Source organism: Chelonoidis abingdonii, chromosome 24 (genome assembly GCF_003597395.2).
Source record: "Chelonoidis abingdonii isolate Lonesome George chromosome 24, CheloAbing_2.0, whole genome shotgun sequence".
Lineage (NCBI taxonomy): Eukaryota > Metazoa > Chordata > Testudines > Testudinidae > Chelonoidis > Chelonoidis abingdonii.
Genome location: NC_133792.1, coordinates 14,813,473 through 14,834,060, shown reverse-complemented (window position 1 = coordinate 14,834,060; position 20,588 = coordinate 14,813,473). Strand labels below are relative to the sequence as shown.

The 20,588-nt window shown below is 46.2% G+C and overlaps 1 protein-coding gene across 1 annotated transcript in view; it reads right to left on the bottom strand.

Annotated features, from left to right (window-relative positions):
• Positions 1–20,588, bottom strand: part of NCS1 (neuronal calcium sensor 1) — a 159,845-nt gene that overhangs the window by 86,264 nt on the left and 52,993 nt on the right. The window contains exon 6 of the mRNA XM_075060584.1: positions 3,593–5,008. Within this exon, the coding sequence (XP_074916685.1) occupies positions 3,593–3,656 (64 nt within the window). The 5' untranslated portion in view covers positions 3,657–5,008. The remainder of the gene's footprint in view (positions 1–3,592; positions 5,009–20,588) is intronic.

The following is a 20,588-nucleotide window of genomic DNA, read 5'->3' as shown; positions in this document are numbered from 1 at the left end:
CCCCCCCGGAGAGCTGCTTTACCGCGTTATATCAGAATTCTTGTTATATTGGGTCATGCTGTATCGGGGTAGAGGTGTACATGGTTTTCAGTGTCATGGGAACTACACAATGGAATCATAACCTCACAGACAAGATTGTTTATCTACTATCAGACGCCTGTTACAGATACACCCAGGGGATATCTATTTATATGTGTATCTCAATTCACAATATAACTTGGCCAACGCACTACGCTTCATAGATTCAAAGGTCAGAAGGACCATTCTGATCATCTATTTTGACCCCTGTATCACACAGGCGACAGGACTTCCCCGAAATAATTCCTGTTTGAACTATAGTATGAGTTTTAGAAAAACATCCAATCTTGATTTAAAAATTGTCAGCGATGGAGAATCTGCCATGATCTTTGGTAAATTGTTCCAATGATTAATTACCCTCACTGTTACAAATTTACACCTTATTTCCAGCCTGAATTTGTTTAGCTTCAACTTGCAGCCACTGGATTTTGCATCCGACGAAGCGGGTATTCACCCACGAAAACTCATGCTCCAATACGTCTGTTAGTCTATAAGGTACCACAGGACTCTTTGCTGCTTCTAAAGCTGATGGGCTCTATAGCATAACAGCTAGCCCAGTAGTTCTCTGCAGTAATGACCAAGGTGCTCAGGCAAGGGTTATGGGTTCACATCCCACCAGGGTTGTTTTTTTACCTGGGAAGTGCTCTGATGCTGGGCAGCAGCATAAGACAGAATGATAAGGTGCAGGGAATTAGGCCAGGGTGGAAGGGAGGGTTTTAGTCTCTTTGAGGAGCTGCTTACCATCTGCCTGATCTAGGTGTCCAGGGTTACTTCCCCAGGGTAAGAAAGGGGCCCTAATAGACAGGGCATTGAACTCAGAAGATCAGTATTCAATCCCCACTTTAGCCAGAGACTATATTTATGTGTGTGACCTTGGGAAAGTCATTTTATCATCCCTGCACCTCCGTTCTCCAACTGTAAATGGGGATAACAGCACTTCTCTAACTCCCAAGGATCTGAGGATAGAATCTGAGGCACTCAGATACGATGGGGGTGAGGGCCATGTAAGTACCTAGAGAGACAGGAAAGTGCTTGCTCTTCTTGACAACTGTGGCAAAGATGCAGGAACACTTAAGCTGAAATGATTATCACCAGAGATGAGGCCTGGAATGCTGAGAACTAGACAAACAGAGTCAAATTCTAGTTACACGGGTGCAGTTCTGCTGAAGTCAAGGAGGTCGTATTCATTTACCAGAGGAGAATTTGGGCCATGGGATCAAATTCTGAGTCTGGCCAGTTGGACCTGCATGTTTTATATGCCCACTCCTGTACACGCAACCGGATTTCACCTGCACACATCCAGTTGGTGACTGCGTGTGCCTTGCTGCCCAATCTGTGTGTGCAAATGTGAGTTTAGTACCTACAAAAAAAGGTGCAGTGAGTTGCATGTGAAAGAGCAGATGTGTAAAATCAGGGACCAGCTTGCAGCTAGCTGAAAATGTGGCCCATAGTTTTTGATAGTGCTTGTCACTGGGCAGACTGACCAAAGCCAAGAGGTAGAGGGATTTTTTTGGATGGGGGAGGAGGAGCTGGGCATACAGAAAAGAAAGCTGGAGAGAAGAATAGTGGTGACGCAATGACTGATTTAAAACAAATGACCCCTTGTTGGCCTCATCGAGCAATGGAAACATCCCCGTATGAATGACAATTTCACAATACTATTATACTTGTTCAGCATCTATTGTTGGCAAGACATAGGATATCATGATCCTTTGTCTGCCACATATTTCCCTCTTGAGGGATCCACTGCTGTGTAAAGTGAAACTACAGAGGAGACAAAAAAAGATGTCAAGGTAGCCCTGTGCCTGGCAGCACTCAGCCCGGAAGTTTGTGATGGTGCTGGATCATCTCGGAACCATCCCCATTTGTTCTGAAGGACAGAAATGGAGATGAGATCATGTCACGGCAGACAGAAGTCAGTGTGCAGGCTTGGAAGCCTTTAATGACTTGCTCCAGCGCTCGATGCACCAGACTGCCCAGTGGATGTACAGAGCAGCACTGAATGATGGAGTTGTGCAATGCACCAGAGTGGCTCTGTTCCCTATGGGAGAACTTGCTGCATCCTAATCTATTGCCTTTTTGGGTAAGTGCTGCCATGGGACTGCAGCAGTGACAGTGGAGAGAGAGCTCCCTGCTCTGTTAGCTTTCAAGTGCTCTCGAGCTATGCAACAACAATACCTCCAACCTGTGTGCAGAGGAGCAGACTTGAACACAGCACTGTACCTTCCTGCTTTTCTTTAATACACCCTTAGCATTGATTTCAATAAGCAAAACAATCCAGCAGCTTGCAGTGTTAATAAGATTACATCAGCGATTCAAATAAAAAATCTACCCCTTTAACAGAGCAGATTGTTAAGCTGATATTTAAGATTCCGGGAGAAAAAGAAGGAGCTTTCGGGTGTCTGACCCTTCACTGTGCTCCATAACACGGAGAAGATCCCTCAGCCCAATGAACCCAAACTTTGAAAGCTACCAATGGTAGAGACCTTACATTAAAAAATGCTTCTTGCTTCTAAAGTGGAGGTGGTAAGGAGGGACGAATTGAAATGAGGTTCTCTCTGCTCACCAATGTATTGGTGACATTTCAGGTTAGAGTCGGGAAGCCTCACAAAGGTCTGGAAACTGTCGATCCAGGTAAAGTGCACATCGAGTTAGCAAGTGATATGAGGAGGGGAACATTCCTTGACTGTGAGTTATTGGTTGCTTAAAGCTAGAGGGAGAAGTTTTTTAATAGGATGGGGTGTTCCCCTGGCTCCCTGCCCCCACCTTCCAAAAAAATCACTGTCTATATTCCTCTCTTTCCAGGCTAACCTCCTCTGAATTCTTGCAACCGAGCACAGCAACACTTGAGCACTCCATTAGGGGAATGATTAAGAAACCGTCAATGTTCTACAAAACCCAATGCTCAGAACTAAAAATAAACCAAGACACCAGGGGGTGAGAGGGAAGGGAAAGAATTTCTGAACTCGGTGCAAATCCTCCAGCAAAGCAAAGATTGCAGCAATGTTTACCACTGAACAGTTTTTTCTGTCTCTCCCTTTCACACACACCCTCCACGGGAGATGTTTGGGGGAGAAGGGGGAGTTCTGCTCTCCTCGCCAACACTTCAGTGCATCGTGATGTCTGAATCACCAGGCTGAGCTTCTCCGGAAAGAAATACTTGCTTGTCTGGTGCTTCTCACAGCAGTGGCCGGCTAATCACTGAATAATGATACCATAGCGGGGTTCTCCCTTCTGTGATGACTCCCCTCAAATACCTGGCTTTTCTTTCGCTTTATCAGTGCAGCAGATTGTGTAAATGCTACACACCATGACACACTTACACATCCTTCCCCTCAACCTTTGTGGGTACACGCATTCCTGTGACACAATCAGCACATGTGCAGCAAGCAGCAGGGCCCCACACGGAAAATCAATGGCATCTTGTGATCATGACCAGCTCCTACTCCACCCCTACCCCTAGTAAAAGAGCAATCGGAAAGTTGCCTGATTGTAAGGGGGTTAGAATACTTACAGTAGGTCTTCCTGGTCAGCTCTTCCACAACTTCAGGCTTCAACTTGCTGTTGGATTTCCCCATTATTGTCCAGCAGCTCTTCCTCCAGATCACTCAGTACATCAATCACTATATTGCCTTGTAACTCCCCCTCTTTCACTGAGGGGTCATCAGAAGGCTTACTTTGACTTTAAAAAAGAAAATCAAAATCACCTTGGGTTCTTCTTCCAATCTCCTCTCCTTCCTAGAACAATGTTTCTTTAAAAAACAAAAAAGCAGCAGCAGTGGAATAAGGGGCAGAGGGGAGAACTGCTTTTGTTTTAGTGGTGCTCCAGCCTTACCGGGAGATAGGATTTCAGTCCTTGAGGATTTTACCCCGCTCTTCAACTGAAGAATAACGCTAATAAACAGAACTGCTACATTCCACTTGGAGAGAGGGCCTTGGGGTTCGGGTTTTGTTTTGCAGCGACCAGAACCGTGGTTACATTTCGGTCATGGTTTCTCTTAATAAAAAATTAAACACTGCAGGTTGATTTGTTTTTCCTCCCCTGCCCTTACTTGCACAGCCTGGTAAGGAAGGTTATTGTGCAGGATCTGTGTGTGCGTCTCTCCCTCTATCCTCCCGATAGCACTGTGGAGTGTTGCTGTTGTCGTCCCTGGTTACTGAACACCCTCCCCTCTTTCTTTAGCTGTGCAGCTTCAGCAGAGGAGGATTTGCTGCTGCCTGCTGCTCTGCTGATAAGGTGTTAACTGGAATCTGCCAGTCAGACAGCAGCAGGCCAATGTCTTATGTCTCCCTTTCTTGTCTCCTCACTTTCCTTTTTAGATCAATCCTCTAAAAAAACCCACAACCCAATAACATTTTCATTCCAAAGAACTCAATGGCTTCCTCTTTCTCTGCAGATGCACTGATTTCCTTCCTCTGGAGCCTGGAGAGAAAACGCTTGTCTCGAACTTGGAGCTGAGTGTCTAATGGAGATCGGAGATTCCCCCACTCCGCTCTCTTCAAAGTCATGTATTTATCTGAGATTCATAGAAGTTAGGGATGGAAGAAACTGATTGGGTCCTTCGATCCGCCCTCTGCCAATGAGGAATCTGCCTTTGTTTTATTGGAAAGTGGCAAGGATACATTCGGAGCTATGTAAATAAATGGGATTATTATTGTCACTATACTTCTAGCTTGATGCAAAGTCCCATTAATGAGATTTACTGCCTATAGCACTGTAGCATTTTTTTGTTTTGAAGACCCATATTCCTTCTCCCACATTCCCTTGCCTGTGTTCTTGAGACTCTGTTTCTCTTGATGTTTTCCTGGCACGTAATAATTTATGAAGAAGTGACTTTTTGTGAATTTTGTAGATAACTCTAAGGCGTTTGTTTGTTTTCTCTCTCTAGGGGGAATTTTATAGTAAGTGTGCAGCCAGGGTAGCAGAAACCTGCAAGAAACAAAATAGATTTTCATCACTGACAGGTGGGTCTTTGTAAATCAATATTTTTCTTATCTCAAAGATAGAGCGTGCCCACATTGGTGGAAACACCCAGCCTGCCAAGCTGACTGTGTTGCAGATGATTAACATACATCCCATCTGACAACGTGTCTCTACTCCGTTTTCTACTTATGCTATTTATCTCCAAAGAGATAAAATAATATACAGCAATCTATGAGTCTTCTTACAGTCATTTTTATCAGTGAAAGGGACTCTTTCCCCTCTGGGGCCAGTCAGAAACACAGATGTTGGCCCCTTCCCTCAAAGAGCCATGTGGGTTCTTTGATGTTAAAATTAGGACTTACTAAAGACGCCATACTGAGCCAGGTGATCACAGAGGTCAGAACATCACCAAACACATTAAGAGTGACCTCTCTGCACTAGACACTACATTAATATTATAACCCATATGCAGGCAAAGATTCTGACCACCCAGCCAGTAACCTCAGCAACAAAGCACCTCCCTGCAGGCAGTTCCATTTCTTTAGCTTGTCATAAACAGATAGCTAAGGGTTAACGTTTCTTTTACCTGTAAAAGGGTTAACAAAGGGAACCAAACACCTGACCAGAGGACCAATCAGGAACCCGGATTTTTCAAAGCTCAGGGAGGGAATTTTTGGGTGTGGGTCTTTTGTCTGGGTCTCTAGTGCTCTCTCGGCTCTGAGAGAGGATCTCTCTACCTTCAGGCTTTCTAATCTTCTGTTTCCCAGTTGTAAGTACAGGCATAAGACAATATAGGTTTTTATATTGTTTTTGTATTTACATGTGTGTAATTTTTGGAATGTTTTAAATTGTAATTCTTTTTGGATAAGGCTGTTTATTCATTTTTTCTTTTAAGCAATTGATCCTGTATATTGTCATCTTGATACAGAGACCATTTTTATGTCTTTTTTCTTTCTTTTTATATAAAGCTTTCTTTTTAAAACTTGTTGGATTTTCTTTTCTAGTTGAGGCTCAAGGGGATAGGAATCTCTGTGCCAGGATTACTGTCTCTCTCAGGGAAAGACTGGGAGGGGGAAAAAGAAGGAGGGAGGAAGGTGAATTGTCCTCTCTGTTTTGTAATTCAAGGAGTTTAAGTACAGTAATCTTCCAGGGTAACCCAGCAAGGGGAAGCCTGGGAGGAGGTAAAGAGAGGGAAGGGAAGTGGGGTATTTCCCTTTGTTGTGAGACTCAGGGCATCTGAGTCTTGGGGTCCCCCAGGGAAGGTTTTGGGAGACCAGAGTGAGCCAAACACTGGAATTTTTGGCTGGTGGCAGCGCTATAAAATCCAAGCTGGTAATTAATACTCAAGGAGCTGACTGAGGAGACAACTGATCTATTAGCAATTATCTTTGAAAACTCATGGAAGCCAGGAGAGATTCTAGAGGACTGGAAGATGACAAATCTAGTTCCCATCTATAAAAAGGGGAATTACAGACCAGTCAGCTTAATTTCAGTACCTGGAAAGATAATGGAGCAAAGAACCAGGCAATCAATTTGCAAATATCTAGAAAATCATAGGGTGATAGCACTCAGCATGGATTTGGCAAGAAAAATTGCGTCAAATCAACCTAATAGCTTCCGTTGACAGGGTAGCAAGCTTTATGGATGGGAGGAAGTGGTAGATGTGGTATATCTTGACTTCAGTAAGGCTTTTGATACTGTCTTTCATGACCTTCTCATACATAAACTAGGTAAACAGAGCCTAGATAGAGCTACTATGAGATAGGTGCATAACTGGTTGGAAAACTTCCCAGAGAGTAGTTATCAGTGGTTCACAGTCATGCTGGAAGGACATATCAATGTCCTGAAGGAGTCAGTCCTGGATCTGGTTCTGTTCAAAAACTTCATCAATGATTTAGATCAGGGGTGGGCAACCTATGGCACATGTGTCAAAGGTGGCATGCAAGCTGATTTTCAGTGGCACTCACGCTGTCCGGGTCCTGGCCACTGGTCCGGGGAGCTCTGCATTTTAATTTAGTTTTAAATTAATCTTCTTAAATATTTTAAAAACCTTATTTACTTTACATACAACAATAGTTTAGTTATATATTATAGACTTATAGCAAGAGACCTTCTAAAAACATTAAAATGTATGACTGGCACGAGAAACCTTAAATTAGAGTGAATAAATGAAGACTTGGCACAGCACTTCTGAAAGGTTGCCGACCCCTGATTTAGATAATGGCATAGAGAACACACTTATAAAATTTGCAGATCCTACCAATCTGGGAAGGGTTATAAGTGCTTTGGAGGATCAGATAAAAATAATCTGGACAAACTGGAGAAATGGTCTCAAGTAAATAGAATGAAATTAAATATGAACAAATGCAAAGTACTCTACTAAGGAAGGAACAATCAATTGCACATATACAAAATGGGAAATGACTGCCTAGAAAGGAGTACGGTGGAGAGGGATATGGGAGTTATAGTTGATTGCAAGCTAAATATGAGTCAACAGTGTAACACTGTTGCAAAAAAAAGCAAACATCATTCTAGGACAGGGTTTCTCAAACAGGGGTCACCGCTTGTGTAGGGAAAGCCCCTGGCAGGCCGGGCCGGTGTGCTTACCTGCCCCGCCCGCAGGTCCAGCCGATTGCAGCTCCCATTGGCCGCAGCTCCGGGCCAATGGGAGCTGCTGGAAGAGACGTGGGATGAGGGACTTACTGGCCGCTGCTTCAGCAGCCCCTGCTGGCCCGGAGCAGCAAACCATGGCCAGTGGGAGCCCCAACTGGCCGGACCTGTGGACGGGGCAGGTAAACACACCGGCCTGGCCCGCCAGGGGCTTTCCCTACATAAGCACTGACCCCTGTTTGGGAAACCCTGTTCTAGGATGTATTAGCAGGAGAGTTGTAAGCAAGACACAAGAAGTAATTATTCCGCTCTAGTCTGCACTGATAAGGCATCAGCTGGAGTATTGTATCCAGTTCTGGGTGCCACATTTCAGGAAAGATGTGGACAAATTGGAGAAAGTTCAGGGGAGAACAACAAAAATGATTAAAGGTCTAGAAAACATGACCTGTAAGGGAAGATTGAAAGAACTGGGTTTGTTTAGTCTGCAGAAGAAAAGACTGAGGGGGGGACAGATAACAGTTTTCAAGTACAGTAACTCCTCACTTAAAGTTGCTGATCAGTTAGGGAACATGCTTGTTTAGAGTTGTGCAGTGCTTCCTTCTAACGTTGTTTGGCAGCCGCCTGCTTTGTCCACCGCTTGCAGGAAGAGCAGCCGTTGGAGCTAGCTGGTGGGGGCTTGGAACCAGGGTGGACCATCAGCCCCCCATCAGCTCTCTGCTCCCCTAAGCTCCCTGTGCTGCAGAAGCCCAGCAGGCTATCAAGACAGTTGAGCTGTCCCTCCTCCCACTGCCATGTGCTGCTCCTGCCCTCTGCCTTGCAGCTGCTCCCAGAGACTCCTGCTTGCTGTGCAGAAGGGGAAAGGGGGGCAAATGTCAGGGTGTCCCCCTCCCCCCTGCTCGTGCACCTCACTTACCCCTTCTCCATAGAGAGCAGGGAGCGGACATGGATGGAGAGAGACAGAGAGAGCTTGGGACAGCAGCTGCTGTCTCAACTTCCTGATCCACTTAAAAAGACAGTGCACTTAAGAGTGGGTCAGCTTACTTAAAGGGGCACTGTGCATCTCTCTCCCTCTCCCACACACAAGGTGTGTGTCTATCTCTGTCTGCTATGCTGTCTCCCCTCTCTCCTGTTTGTGCTGCTTTGATAAGAGGTTACATTAGCAACAATGTGTTAACCTGTGAGGGCGCAACCAAGTGCTAGCTCATTATTCAGCAGCAAGGCATTCCCTGGGAAATATCCCTCCCTCTTCCACCCTCTGACTTCACCACCTCAACCAAGCATCACAATCATCATAGCTGTGAACATAGCTGTGTAAATTGTTTGTTTAAAATGTACACTGTGTGTATATCTATACAATATATAGTTTTTTGTCTGGTGAAAAAAATTTCCCTGGAACCTAACCCCCACATTTACATTAATTCTTATGGGGAAATTGGATTCGCTTAACATCATTTCACTTAAAAGTCGCATTTTTCAGGAACAGAACTACAACGTTAAGCGAGGAGTTACTGTACATAAAAGGAGAAGAGAGAAAAATTGTTCTTGTTAACCTCTGAGGATAGGACAAGAAACAATGGGCTTACATTGCAGCAAGGGAGGTTTAGATTGGACATTAGGAAAAGTTTCCTGTCAGGTTTAAGCACTGGAACAAATTGCCTAGGGAGGTTTTGGAATCCCCATTACTGGCGATTTTTAAGAGCAGGTTAGATAAACACCTGTCAGGGATGGTCTAGTTATTGCGTAGTCCTGCCTTGAGTGAAGAGGACAGGATGAGATGACCTCTCGAGGTCCCTTCCAGTCCTACACTTCTATGATTCTATGAGACTGTAGCCAGGAAAAAAAAACAAAAACACATGGCTGATGTTGGGGCTGGGATTTGTGGAGCTAGCACTGGGTGTGAGGAGGTTACCTGGGCTTGGTGAGGGCCAAAGGAGAATTGATCATACAGACTCACAGTACATGAAAGCTCTGTGTATGTGCTAATTATCTCTATTGCTCCACTGCTGCTTATCTTCTCTCCTACCTTGTATTTTAAATCCTGCCTTGGCTGTCCGGACATGCCTTTACTCCTCAAATATCAGCAACTGCTGAGGGGAATAATAGACACTTTAAATAATAAAGTAAAGGCTGTTCTGTAACCTTGCAAAGAGTACAGTGCAAATTGTGTGTGTGTTTATAAGGAACAGGGTGGGTGGGGGTGAGCAAGCATGGATTACAGTACACACACGTTATGTTTCTTTACTAGTGAAGACTGCCACAGCCAATTGTCCAGGGACATAGTCCCTACAGCATACATTTCTAAAATACTAATCCTCTATTAGCAAACCTGCCACAAACAAGCTCATTAAGGCAGCAAAGTTTAAAAACACAGCAGCATCCTTTATCAACACATCCTCAGCCTGGGCAACAAACGGCTGACGGTAATGTACCGGTATGAGACAACAGAAAGGAGGCACCAATTCTCCTCTCTTATGCACTAGTGTCAACAGGAATAAGCCCACTGATTTACTAGGGATTTACATCATAGACTCAGAGACTTTGAGGCCAGAAGGGATCATCATGCTCATCTAGTCTGACCTCCTGCACATCACAGGCCACAAAACCTCACCCATCCACTCACGTAAAGGCCCACAACTTCTGGCTGAGTTACCGGTATAAGTATGAAAGGGGGGGTGAAGCCCTCAAATCTTAATGTAAAGACTTCAGGGTACAGAGAATCCAGCATATCTGAGAGCAGAACGTGGCAAGGGTCTGTCCTCTTCTAGATGTTACTTAGATTGTAATCCCCTTGGGGCAGGGGATTACAATCTGTTGTTCTGAGTTTGTACAGCACCCAGCACAATGGGGCCTGGTCTATGCCTAGGGCCCCTAGGCACTATAGTAGGGCAAATAATAATAATAAAATAATAATAGGGTGGTAGTGAGCCATGCTAGCCTCATAGGCCCCTACACTAGTGAGAGGATGCCTGGGGGTAAGGCACTGACTGGGACTCTGGAAGTCTGGGTTCAATATCTGGCGCTTCCACAAAATTCCCTGTGGGACCTTGGGCAAGGCAACTTCCTCAGTTTCCTATCTGCAAGATGCAAATAGCAATACTTCCACTTTGCCTATTTACACTGTAAGCTCTTTGGCGGAGAGACTGTCTCTTGCTGTTTATGTACAGCACCAGCGCACAAGGGTCCCTCCCTCTCCGGGGAGGCCTCAAGAAGTTACTGTAATAAGCAATACCATCCCAGCCTAATCATTTTAGAACACAGCTCTGCTGCTGAGAAACTGATGTTAACAGGATTCAATTAAATTTAAAACCCTACCCTGCCTATGCCACAGAAAACACTATACAAAAGCTGAGCTCACTTGGTGAAAGGATAAAAGTAATCAGAAACTGTGCAAGCTAGTCAATTTCTCTCCCTAATTACTGACATTGGCTTTCTTCCTTCCTTGGTAAGGAAAAAGGAGGTGGGTGTTGGCAAGGATGGAATGTTATTTCCAAAGATACAAAGACACAAGTTGATTTGGCAGGCTGGCTTCAAATCAGAATGGGGCAAAAGAATTCTAACTAAACATGACGCATGCGGAGAGTATCCGTACATGAATGAAATATTGAGGTAGCTTCCTTACAGAGGAAACTGAAGGCTGGGCCAGCACTTTAATGCAGCTTTGCTTCATGAACTCCCCTATGCCTCCCTTCTGAGCTATACATTATCATCCTGGGCAGCTCTCTTTATCACATCGCTAGCGACTGCAGTACAGTACTGCAGTGCAATCAGCAACAACCTTGGGTACTCTTGCAGCAGGGTAACAACAGACACAGCATGCCACAAAGGATATTAAGTCTCAAGACTCAGAACTAGCTTTTCCATTAACCAACTGTTTGCGTCCTGAGTTAAAACACCTTCTGTTCACCATCCTGCAATCTGCTGCCATGGAAATGATTATTCATTCAACTATATTCATTATTCTATCGTCCTCGTGATCAAACACGGCTGGCAGGGAGAAAGTTCATGCATAAATAAAAAGCACCGAAGGGGTTTTAGAGTATGCTCGATATTATTACTGGAAGAACTGTGAAATGTGTAGATCTGGTGTACAGTAAAATCTGTTTCTATAACAGGATCTTTCCTGCCCCCCGGTATTTATTTTAATGAGTTTAATAGAATTACTGACTTCTCTTTAATCGGTACCCAGCAAGTCCAGTAACTTCAGAAACGCATTCTTTGTTACAGGTGGGATAACCACTCTGCAGTCAAAGATGATTTAATAAGCACCTTTATCTGCCTTCATGAGTCTTTTTTTTTTTTAATTTAAGACGTCATTGTCATTTTATTACTATGATTATAGTCACTTCATCAAATATTGTTGGAGCTCTGGGGCAACATTTGATTCTGCACCCTTTGTACATTCCGGTCACTTACTTCGCAAGGCAAATGTTCTCCTCTTCCCCTTTCTCTGCGTATGGACATATATACTTAAACAAAAGAGAGTGGAAAATTTAAACCCAAAGAAGCCTGACACTGTCCCAGCCCCTGCTAGCAGCAATGTTCTCCTAATCAAATGACAAGGGGGTATCTTCTGTGCATGGCCAGCATCCACAATAACACACGCTTTGCAACATGTAAATATCCCATGTGTCCCAAGTTGTTATGATTGTTGTTTGCAGCAGAGCCTAAGGGGCGCAGCTGAGACCAGGGCCCCATTGTGCTAGGTAATGTACATACACAGAATAAGAGACAATCCCTGCCAGGAATAAAACCCAAGTCCCCCTGTGTCCCAATCCAGTTTCTTAACCACAAAACCATCCTTCCGTCCACATAGGCATTGCCAAAAAGCGACCAGTATTTGCAAGGCACAAAAAGCGACAACGGCCACAAGTGCACACCTGGTTTTTTGTTTCTAAGGCCACTGAAACCCAGGGGCCTGGAAGACTTTTTGGAGGGCCGGAGGGTGTAACATGGTAGGAATTTCGAGACAGGAATTGGGGCTGCCCCTATTAAGGAAGCTGAGGTGGCAAACCGGAGAGGGCCTGGCTCCTGTCTTCTCCTGGGTGACAGACGCAGCCTGCGAAGCATCCCGCTGGAGGAGTTTCTCCCCTTTAAAGGCAACTTCCCCCGCACCCCCCACAGGCAACCTCGTGTCTCCCTCTTTTCCAGGCATCTGCAGCGGCTGGGGCGACGCGCAGGGACTTATCTGGGCATCTCACTGGGCCCCGGGGGAGGGCGCCTGCCTGCCCCAGCCTCCCCCGGCGGATCGCGGCCCCCAGGCCGCCCCGGGAGGCTGGTCCTGCGGCGCCGGGGCTCGCCGGCAGCGAGGGTAGGGATATCCCCCGGGGGGCCCCGCTGCAAGCACCGGGCCCGGGCTGCTCGCACTCGCCACTCCCGCCCGGGCCCGGCGGCAGCGAATTGCCGGGCAAAGCCCCCCTGCGCTGGGCCAGGGCCGGGCCGCTCCCCCCACTCACCCGCAGGCTCCGCTCCGCCAGGGCGCCCCCTGTTCCCCGCCGGGCCTCGGCCCAGCCCCGCCCGCCCGCCCGGCGCGTCTCTTCCGCCTCCAGCTCCCGCCGCAGGGATGCGGAGCCCGGGGCGCTCGAGGGCGGCTCAGCGGGCGGCGGGGTCAGGGACACGCGTGGGCCCAGCGCAGCTGTGGCCGCTGCGGGGGGCGCACGCGGGGACCATCACGATCCCGCGGGGGGGGGCGCACGTGGTGACGGTCCAGGCCTGGTTGGGAAGAGGGGGGGCCACATCCACTGACCGTCGAGTCCCTGTCACCCGGGGGCTGAACATGGTGACTGTGACCCGGCCCAGTGCTTCCCAGGCAGGGGTCTGGGGCCTGGAAGGGGGGCCGCAGACAGGTTTCAGGGGGGCCGGTGTTAGACTCGCTACAGCCCAGGGCAGAAAGCCAAGGCCCCCGCAGCACAGGACTGCAGCCCAGAGCCCCCAAAGCCTGAGCCACTTAGCTTCGTGGGGCCCCCAGGCAAGTGCCCTGCTTGCTACCCCCTAATGCCGCCCCAGCTTTTACATGCAGAAGAACAGTTGTTGTGGCACAGGTGGGCCATGGAGTTTTTATAGCATGGGGGGGCGGGGCGGGATTCTGAAAGAGAAAGGTTGAGAACCCCTGACCCAGACATACTCCGGCAGGTATGTTACCTGCGTCCAGCCCTCCTCTCACTGTTTCGCGGAAGGGGGTTGTGCATGGCTTCTGCTGAAAGCTAAGCACTGGCTGAGTGCCATGGTTACTGCAAGAGGTTTGCATGGGAACTAGTGTAAGAGATCTGCAAAATGTGGACTATTAGGGTGCGAAATAGTTGAAGCAACTTGGTCTCCTGAGATGAGACAGGATTTCAGGGCTAACTCAACCAGTGCTGAGAACAATCCACAGCACTTCCTGCAGGGGCTGGACCAGCCACTTACAAAGACAAATGAACCCCAGCATTGTTTTCTGAAGAGGGGGCCCCTTGAGGGGAGAGACAAATAGTCTGTAACTGTGTAAGAGCAGAGGAAGTGACACAAGTTGTTACCCATGACTGAGGAGAAACTGCCAGTGGGGGTGTCTCTTTGAACGTAGAGGCCGGCTGTCTGAACTGGACTAGTGTAGCGCTGTAAAGATTGACCACTGGGTGAGAGAAATACCTTACGTAGCATCAATTTGACACCCAGAGCATCTCTCCAGCACTGTAATCTCTATTGATTCCCTGTTGGTTTCTGGGTGGAGTTCAAGGGGCTGGTTTTTACCTGTGATGCCTCTCAGAGCCCACCTTTTTCCACACCCTACGGCCGTAGCCAGCAGAGCCACTGGAGTTGCCTTGGCGTTGCTGTTGTCCTCATTGCCCAAAGGGGCATTAAGGCACAGAGAGCCCAACGATACACAGGGTGGCTGTGGCAGTGCACAGCACTAAAGTGGGGTCCCAGATTACTGCTCTAACCCCTGCACCATTTTTCCTCTTCAGGCTGTAAGGCAGATGCTGCTGCCCATCTGAGTTCAGGGAGCACATCCCACTTCAGCAGACTGGGCATTGGGCAGAGTATGCAGATATCTTATGCTGAAGCAAGTGCTCCAGCTCTTGAGACTGCCCCAGAAGGTGGGACCCTGGACATGATAGATCGTTGGCCCTTCCTGTACAGCGTCTTCCTCACTTGCAGGGTAGCGGCCTGCCCTGGTTCAGACATGGATGGTTAGAGTGGGTAGGATCCCCTCTAGCCTAATTCAGATTGTAAACACACTAGGACAGAGACTGTGTCTTCCTCTCTTTTGCTCAGTGCTGAACAGGCAAGTGAGAAATCCCCTCACTACCCTGAGTAAGAAAATTCTTCTGGCAAGCAGGGGCAGGGGCCGTGCCACCTTCTCTGTTAGTGTGGTATCAAGCACATGGACATTACTCAGTGATCACTCTCCGTACATACTTAGAGAGTGTGATCCTTGCAGCGGAGATAAGAGGCCAAAAGGCATCAGGCTCAGGGAGTACAGGCGAGTCTCATCTTACGCGGGGGTTCCGTTCCGCCGTTAGCACGTAGAGCGAAAAGCGCGTATAGTCAAAATTACATTGAGTTGAATGGCGGGCAGAATCGCCCACACTACAGGTACCATATTAAAATTGTTATTTTTCTCTTTTTGCCGACAACGTAAAGCTGAAATCGCGTATGTTAAATCCTCATAAGATGCGACAGACCTGTATATGTTGCCAGATCTGCCTGCCCAGCTTCATACCATCATTGTTCTGGGGCACTGCACAGCTGATTTTACCAGTTTCCATCATCTCCTGTAGCAGCCTTGGGAAATGTGAATTAGTTTCTCCTAGCTACAAGTGGAGACAAATATATAAGTTTTAGGGCTGTCAAGAGATTAAAAAAATTAATCATGATTAATTGTGCAATTAAAAACAATCGCATGATTAATTGTGCTGTTGAACAATAATAGAATACTATTTATTAGGGCTGTCAGGCGATTAAAAATGATTAATCGCACTGTTAAACAATAATAGAATACAATTTAAATATTTTGGGATGTTTTCTACATTTTCAAATATATTGATTTCAACTACAACACAGAATACAAAGTGAACAGTGCTCACTTTATATTTATTTTTTATAAAATTATTTGCACTGTAAAAAAAGCAAAAGATACAGTATTTTTCAATTCGCCTCGTACAAGTACTGTAGTGCAATCTCTTTGCTGTGAAAGTGCAATTTACAAATGTAGATGTATTTTGTTACATAACTGCACTCCAAAACAAAACAATGTGGTGAATTGAAAAACACTCTTTCTTTTGTTTATCAATTTTACAGTGCAAATATTTGTAATAAAAAATAATATACTCTGATTTCAATTACACCACTATATGAAAATGTAGAAAAACATCCCAAATAATACATTTCAATTGGTATTCCATTATTTAACAGTGCAATTAAAACTGCAATTCATAGTGATTAATTTTTCTGAGTTAATCATGTGAGTTAACTGTGATTAATCGATAGCCCTAATACATTTTTGTGCCATTGTGTGCATGGCAGGGGTGCTTGTGGGTTGTATAGGTATTGCAGGGACAGATTCTGCCACTCCCACTCGTTAAATACCCCTACTGACCGTGAAGAGCATCATACATCAGCCATAGACTCCTTTCACCTCCAGTGCACCTGCTCAAGGAGTAACAAGTATCAGAATCTGGACCTTGGAGACTTCCCTAGCTAGAAAACTGAGTATCTCCTCTTTCCTTGAAGGGAACTCACACAGTGGGGTACAAACAGCATTTCTGTCATTTGCTTGTCCTGGGGAAAATCATCTTTGCAAGAGTTTTCTTGCTTCCCAACATACAGGCAGCTGCCACAAGGGTAGGCATCTGGCCGGGGGACCGTGTGTGAATATGATGCTCCTCAGGGCACGCTCAGGGCTGTGAGTTAGCTTGTTGGCACCTGCCTCCTGTGCAAGGGGGATCTTGCTTGTGCCAGCTGGGTGTTAGCTCACTAATACAACCAGCTCAAGCACTCTCCTCTTGGCTACACCAGCCCTGCGTTGCCCCCTAAGTCCCAGGGGGACACTTTGAAGGGACATCGAGCCCTGATCACTGAATACCTATAGAAACCCCAGATCCACCATTCCCAAAGTAACAGCTGACCCCAAGTTACCAAGTGTAGGCCCTAATTCATGTTTATGATTTTGTTTGGTAGTTAGCCATTTGTTTCCATCACTCACACTTGTTTCTATTTAAATCTGTAATTTTTTCTTAAGTAAATTTTCCTTTTGTTTTTTGTCATCAAACTCAAGTTACCAGTTTTACAGTAGCCCACCACTCCTGTATCACACACAGCACTTGAGTTTGATAACAATCAAACAAAATTACAGATTTAAATAGAAACAAGTGCGAGTGATGGAAACTAATGGCTAAATACCAAACAAAATCATAAACATGGACTAGGGCCTACACTGAACAGGCACTTTTCCTGTCTAAGAGAGAAGATTCTTACTCCAAAGTTCAGGCGTTTGCAGCATTTGCTGGCCCTAAGGAGCTAAGATCAATCGTTCATGAAGCAGCCCCATTCGTCACCTTCTCAGTGAATGGACCCAGGGTGTCTTTCTGCACCCGGTGATATACTGAATCAATCATTTGTCTTGATTCACAGTTCAGGTGATCCCCACACTTCCGTATCATCCATTTCATTTCCAGGTTTTCCATTGACTGTTCTGGGTTGGTGCAAAGGTGAACAATTGTGGATGTTACGTAATTGGCTAGCCTGAGAGGAGTGACCACTCCCTCTTCGTGAATGGGGCATCACTGAGACACATCACCAAGACAATTATTCTCTGATGACTCACTTTCACTCCGAGACCATAAGGACAAAATTTTCAGTATAGTTACATCACTCCTTAAATATTACCCATGCACACATCTCGCAATGATTATGAGTACTGATAAGTTACAAGCTTTCAGTACAGACCTCACCCTTTACGGATAAATACCATGAAAGCAGCATATTAGGTGCCGTGAGTGTGTCAGGTCTGCGACAGGACTTGCTTGCAAAGAACAGTGAACCCTTTGCCAGCTGGCATGAATGAGCCTCCCTGTCACTGTCAAATGAATTCACTAAAAAAAAAAAATAAGTGGCTATTTTAAGATAGCAATGATTTGACAAGCTGACAAAAGCCAAGGAAATTCTTGGCACCCTTAGAGGAGAAGCTAAGCGTGGCAGTGCCAGGGAGAGCAAACACCCTTGCTGTCTTCAGAAAAGGCCCCTCCAGATCAGGGCACCACGAAGAACATTGCAAATGCACTGCCCCTGTGGCATCAGTTCGGTGGATTAAGAAAGGCCTCCCGTCTGCAGGGTTGTCGCTCTAGCGCAGTGGTTCTCAAGCTGCAGTCCACAGGCCACTTGCGGCCCAATCAGCACACAGCTGTGGCCCTGTGACATAGGGCCATACGGGTAGCATCGGATGTGGCCCACATAGCACATTGCGGGCTGCATATGCGGCCCACAATAGGAAATAGGTTGAGAACCACTGCTCTACCTGCCCAGCGGGAGCCTGCTGGAGCAGTGAATGAATCGTGCTTTGAGTGCACATCATATCCTCTTACAGAAGTAGTGAAAATCCTGCCACCTTCACAGAAATAACAACATTCAGGAGGCCAGGAAAATTCTACTGCTGTGAGCCAAATGAATCCCTGGTGTAACAGGCTTCAGTGGAGTTATCCCAGGGATGAATTTGATCAATCCTGTGTGTGCGACCACCTGTTCTCCTCTGGCTTGCCATTCAGGGATCTCTAAGCATACTGGGATTTCAGAGAGGGGCTGTGATTCAGAGGCAGAACAGGGTCCATTACGGATAGCATTGGCAGCTGGAACTCTGACTCTGGTGCTTTTTGGCTATCATAAGGCGGACACTTGAAGCCGTTTCAGACTGGACAAGATGTGAACGGAACTGCTGTTGCTTTCCTCCAATGTCAGAACAGGTGACATCGACGCAAAGTCAAAATGCTTTGTAAAGTCCTGGCAGAAGGTTGGCATTGTCATTGTTTTGATGGCTGACCTATATCCAGCCAAGTCACAGAGCCCTCGGAAATCAGGATTTAAAACTTAAAACACAGAGGGGCTCCGAACTCCACCAGGCCTGCTGGGTGTTACTCTTATAAATTAATTCTACATAACATGGAGTTTCCACCTATACGTGCTGTGTGGCTTCAGGTGAGGAGTGATGGCATACCACAGCGAGGCCAGGGGTCCTGGCCTTCTTTCCCCAGGCTGTGGGACTACAAGCATTAACCCGTGGGCAGGGATAAGCGAAGCGGTGGAAGTGAACATGACTTTATAAGGCTGAACACACAGTGGTATGCTAAAAGCAGATGGTGTGGTAAGTGCTAATATTCAATACGCTATTAATTTCTCATGTTACATTCCAGTATATTTTTTAAAGACTATATCCTCTCCAGGGCTTCTGGGGTGCTAATTATTATGCTAATATGTAAACCTTGAGAAGGCTGGCTGTTATGAACTAATCAGCCCCTCTCCTGTTTACTTGTTTGCGTATTAAACACTGCAGCTAAGACCCAGCAAAGCAAAGGGGAGGTAATGGCCTTCATAGGATTTTAAATCTTCTGGGATCGCAACTGAGAAACCGCTCTCCTCTGTGCCCCTCATGGGTTCTTCTTGAAGCAGAGGATCCTCAGCTTATTCCAGCTGCTTTGAGCCTCCCAAGTGGGTTTCAAGATAGAGGTAATTTCTAACTGGACAGTGCATTTGTTATGACAGCGGCTCCAAAGACTGAATTTTGCAGAGTTTTGTCTGCTTAGCTATGCAACAAGCAATCGTTTGTTATAGCACAGCCATTACGCTCAGGTCACTGGGCCATTCAGGATAAATGGAAGATTTGGAGAAATTGATTTTTCTTCCAAATGTCTCAGCGCAGGGGTAAGATGATGTGTTATAGTCATTACCATGAAGAACGCTCCAAGGGGACACCGGGCCGCTAATGGCAGGCTGCAAGGAAAATCTTTCAGTGAAAGAAAGGTTGCTTGAGCAAGAAAGCGGCCCTTGGTATGAAGCAATGGCAGTGGCATGTAGGTTAACAGCAGAGAAACAGCATGTTTTTTAACATGAGACTCGAGGGCAAGTGAAAGCTACCGGGTTGCCAGCCCTGGGTGGATAGACCCTCTGCTTGTGCAGCATCTAAGCTTTCCAACCAAAATCTCTCAGGTCCAGTCAACAAGACCTGAGAATGATAGCTCAGTCCCTGCATCCCGTTCAGTCCTTAGTCAAGGGTGCTCCTAAAAATGGGTCTGACCCTCACGCACAATTGTGCTGGCCGTTTTCATGCTGTGAACTAGATTGAAACCAGTTGATTTCAATGGATTACTTATGAGTCACATTCACATTTCAGCTCCCGGGAGCTTGTCTACTTCACACACTCCACATGCTGTCAGTGCTGCAAATAAAACAGGCTAACAGCGGGCAAGTAGTAATAAGCTTTAGTCACTACTGATCCAGTGTGATTTTAAAGGGACAGCATAGACAGGAAGAACTCTTTCCCAAGCCTCATATTGAAAACACATCTAAGCTTTATGAACAAATCCATTTTAGACTGTCCGTCTTAGAACTTTCCATCCTAAAGGAATTAAAAAATCTGCACCTATTTTCCAGATCACTGTAGGACCATGCCAGGCTTGGCTGTAGCCTCCCATAAGGCTGCTGTGATTCATGACAATAGGCAGACATTCTAGAATCATTAAGTCCCAGCAGCTATTTCTGGTTAGCTTTTGCAGCAGCAGTTACAGTCCCTTACTTATCAGGAATACAGATTAGAGAACCCGTGCTGCAAGCATCACTTTCCTTCCTCAAAGCGATGTCTTTCTAGGTGGCAGCTGAGCTGATGCCATGTGTGCATGAGAGACAGAAATAGGGGTTGATAGTAAAACAGTGGATTTGATATTTTTAAAAGACACAGTAATTAGCGATGGGAATGACTGAATCAGGCATCTAGTCCAGCCCACGGCCAGTGTGG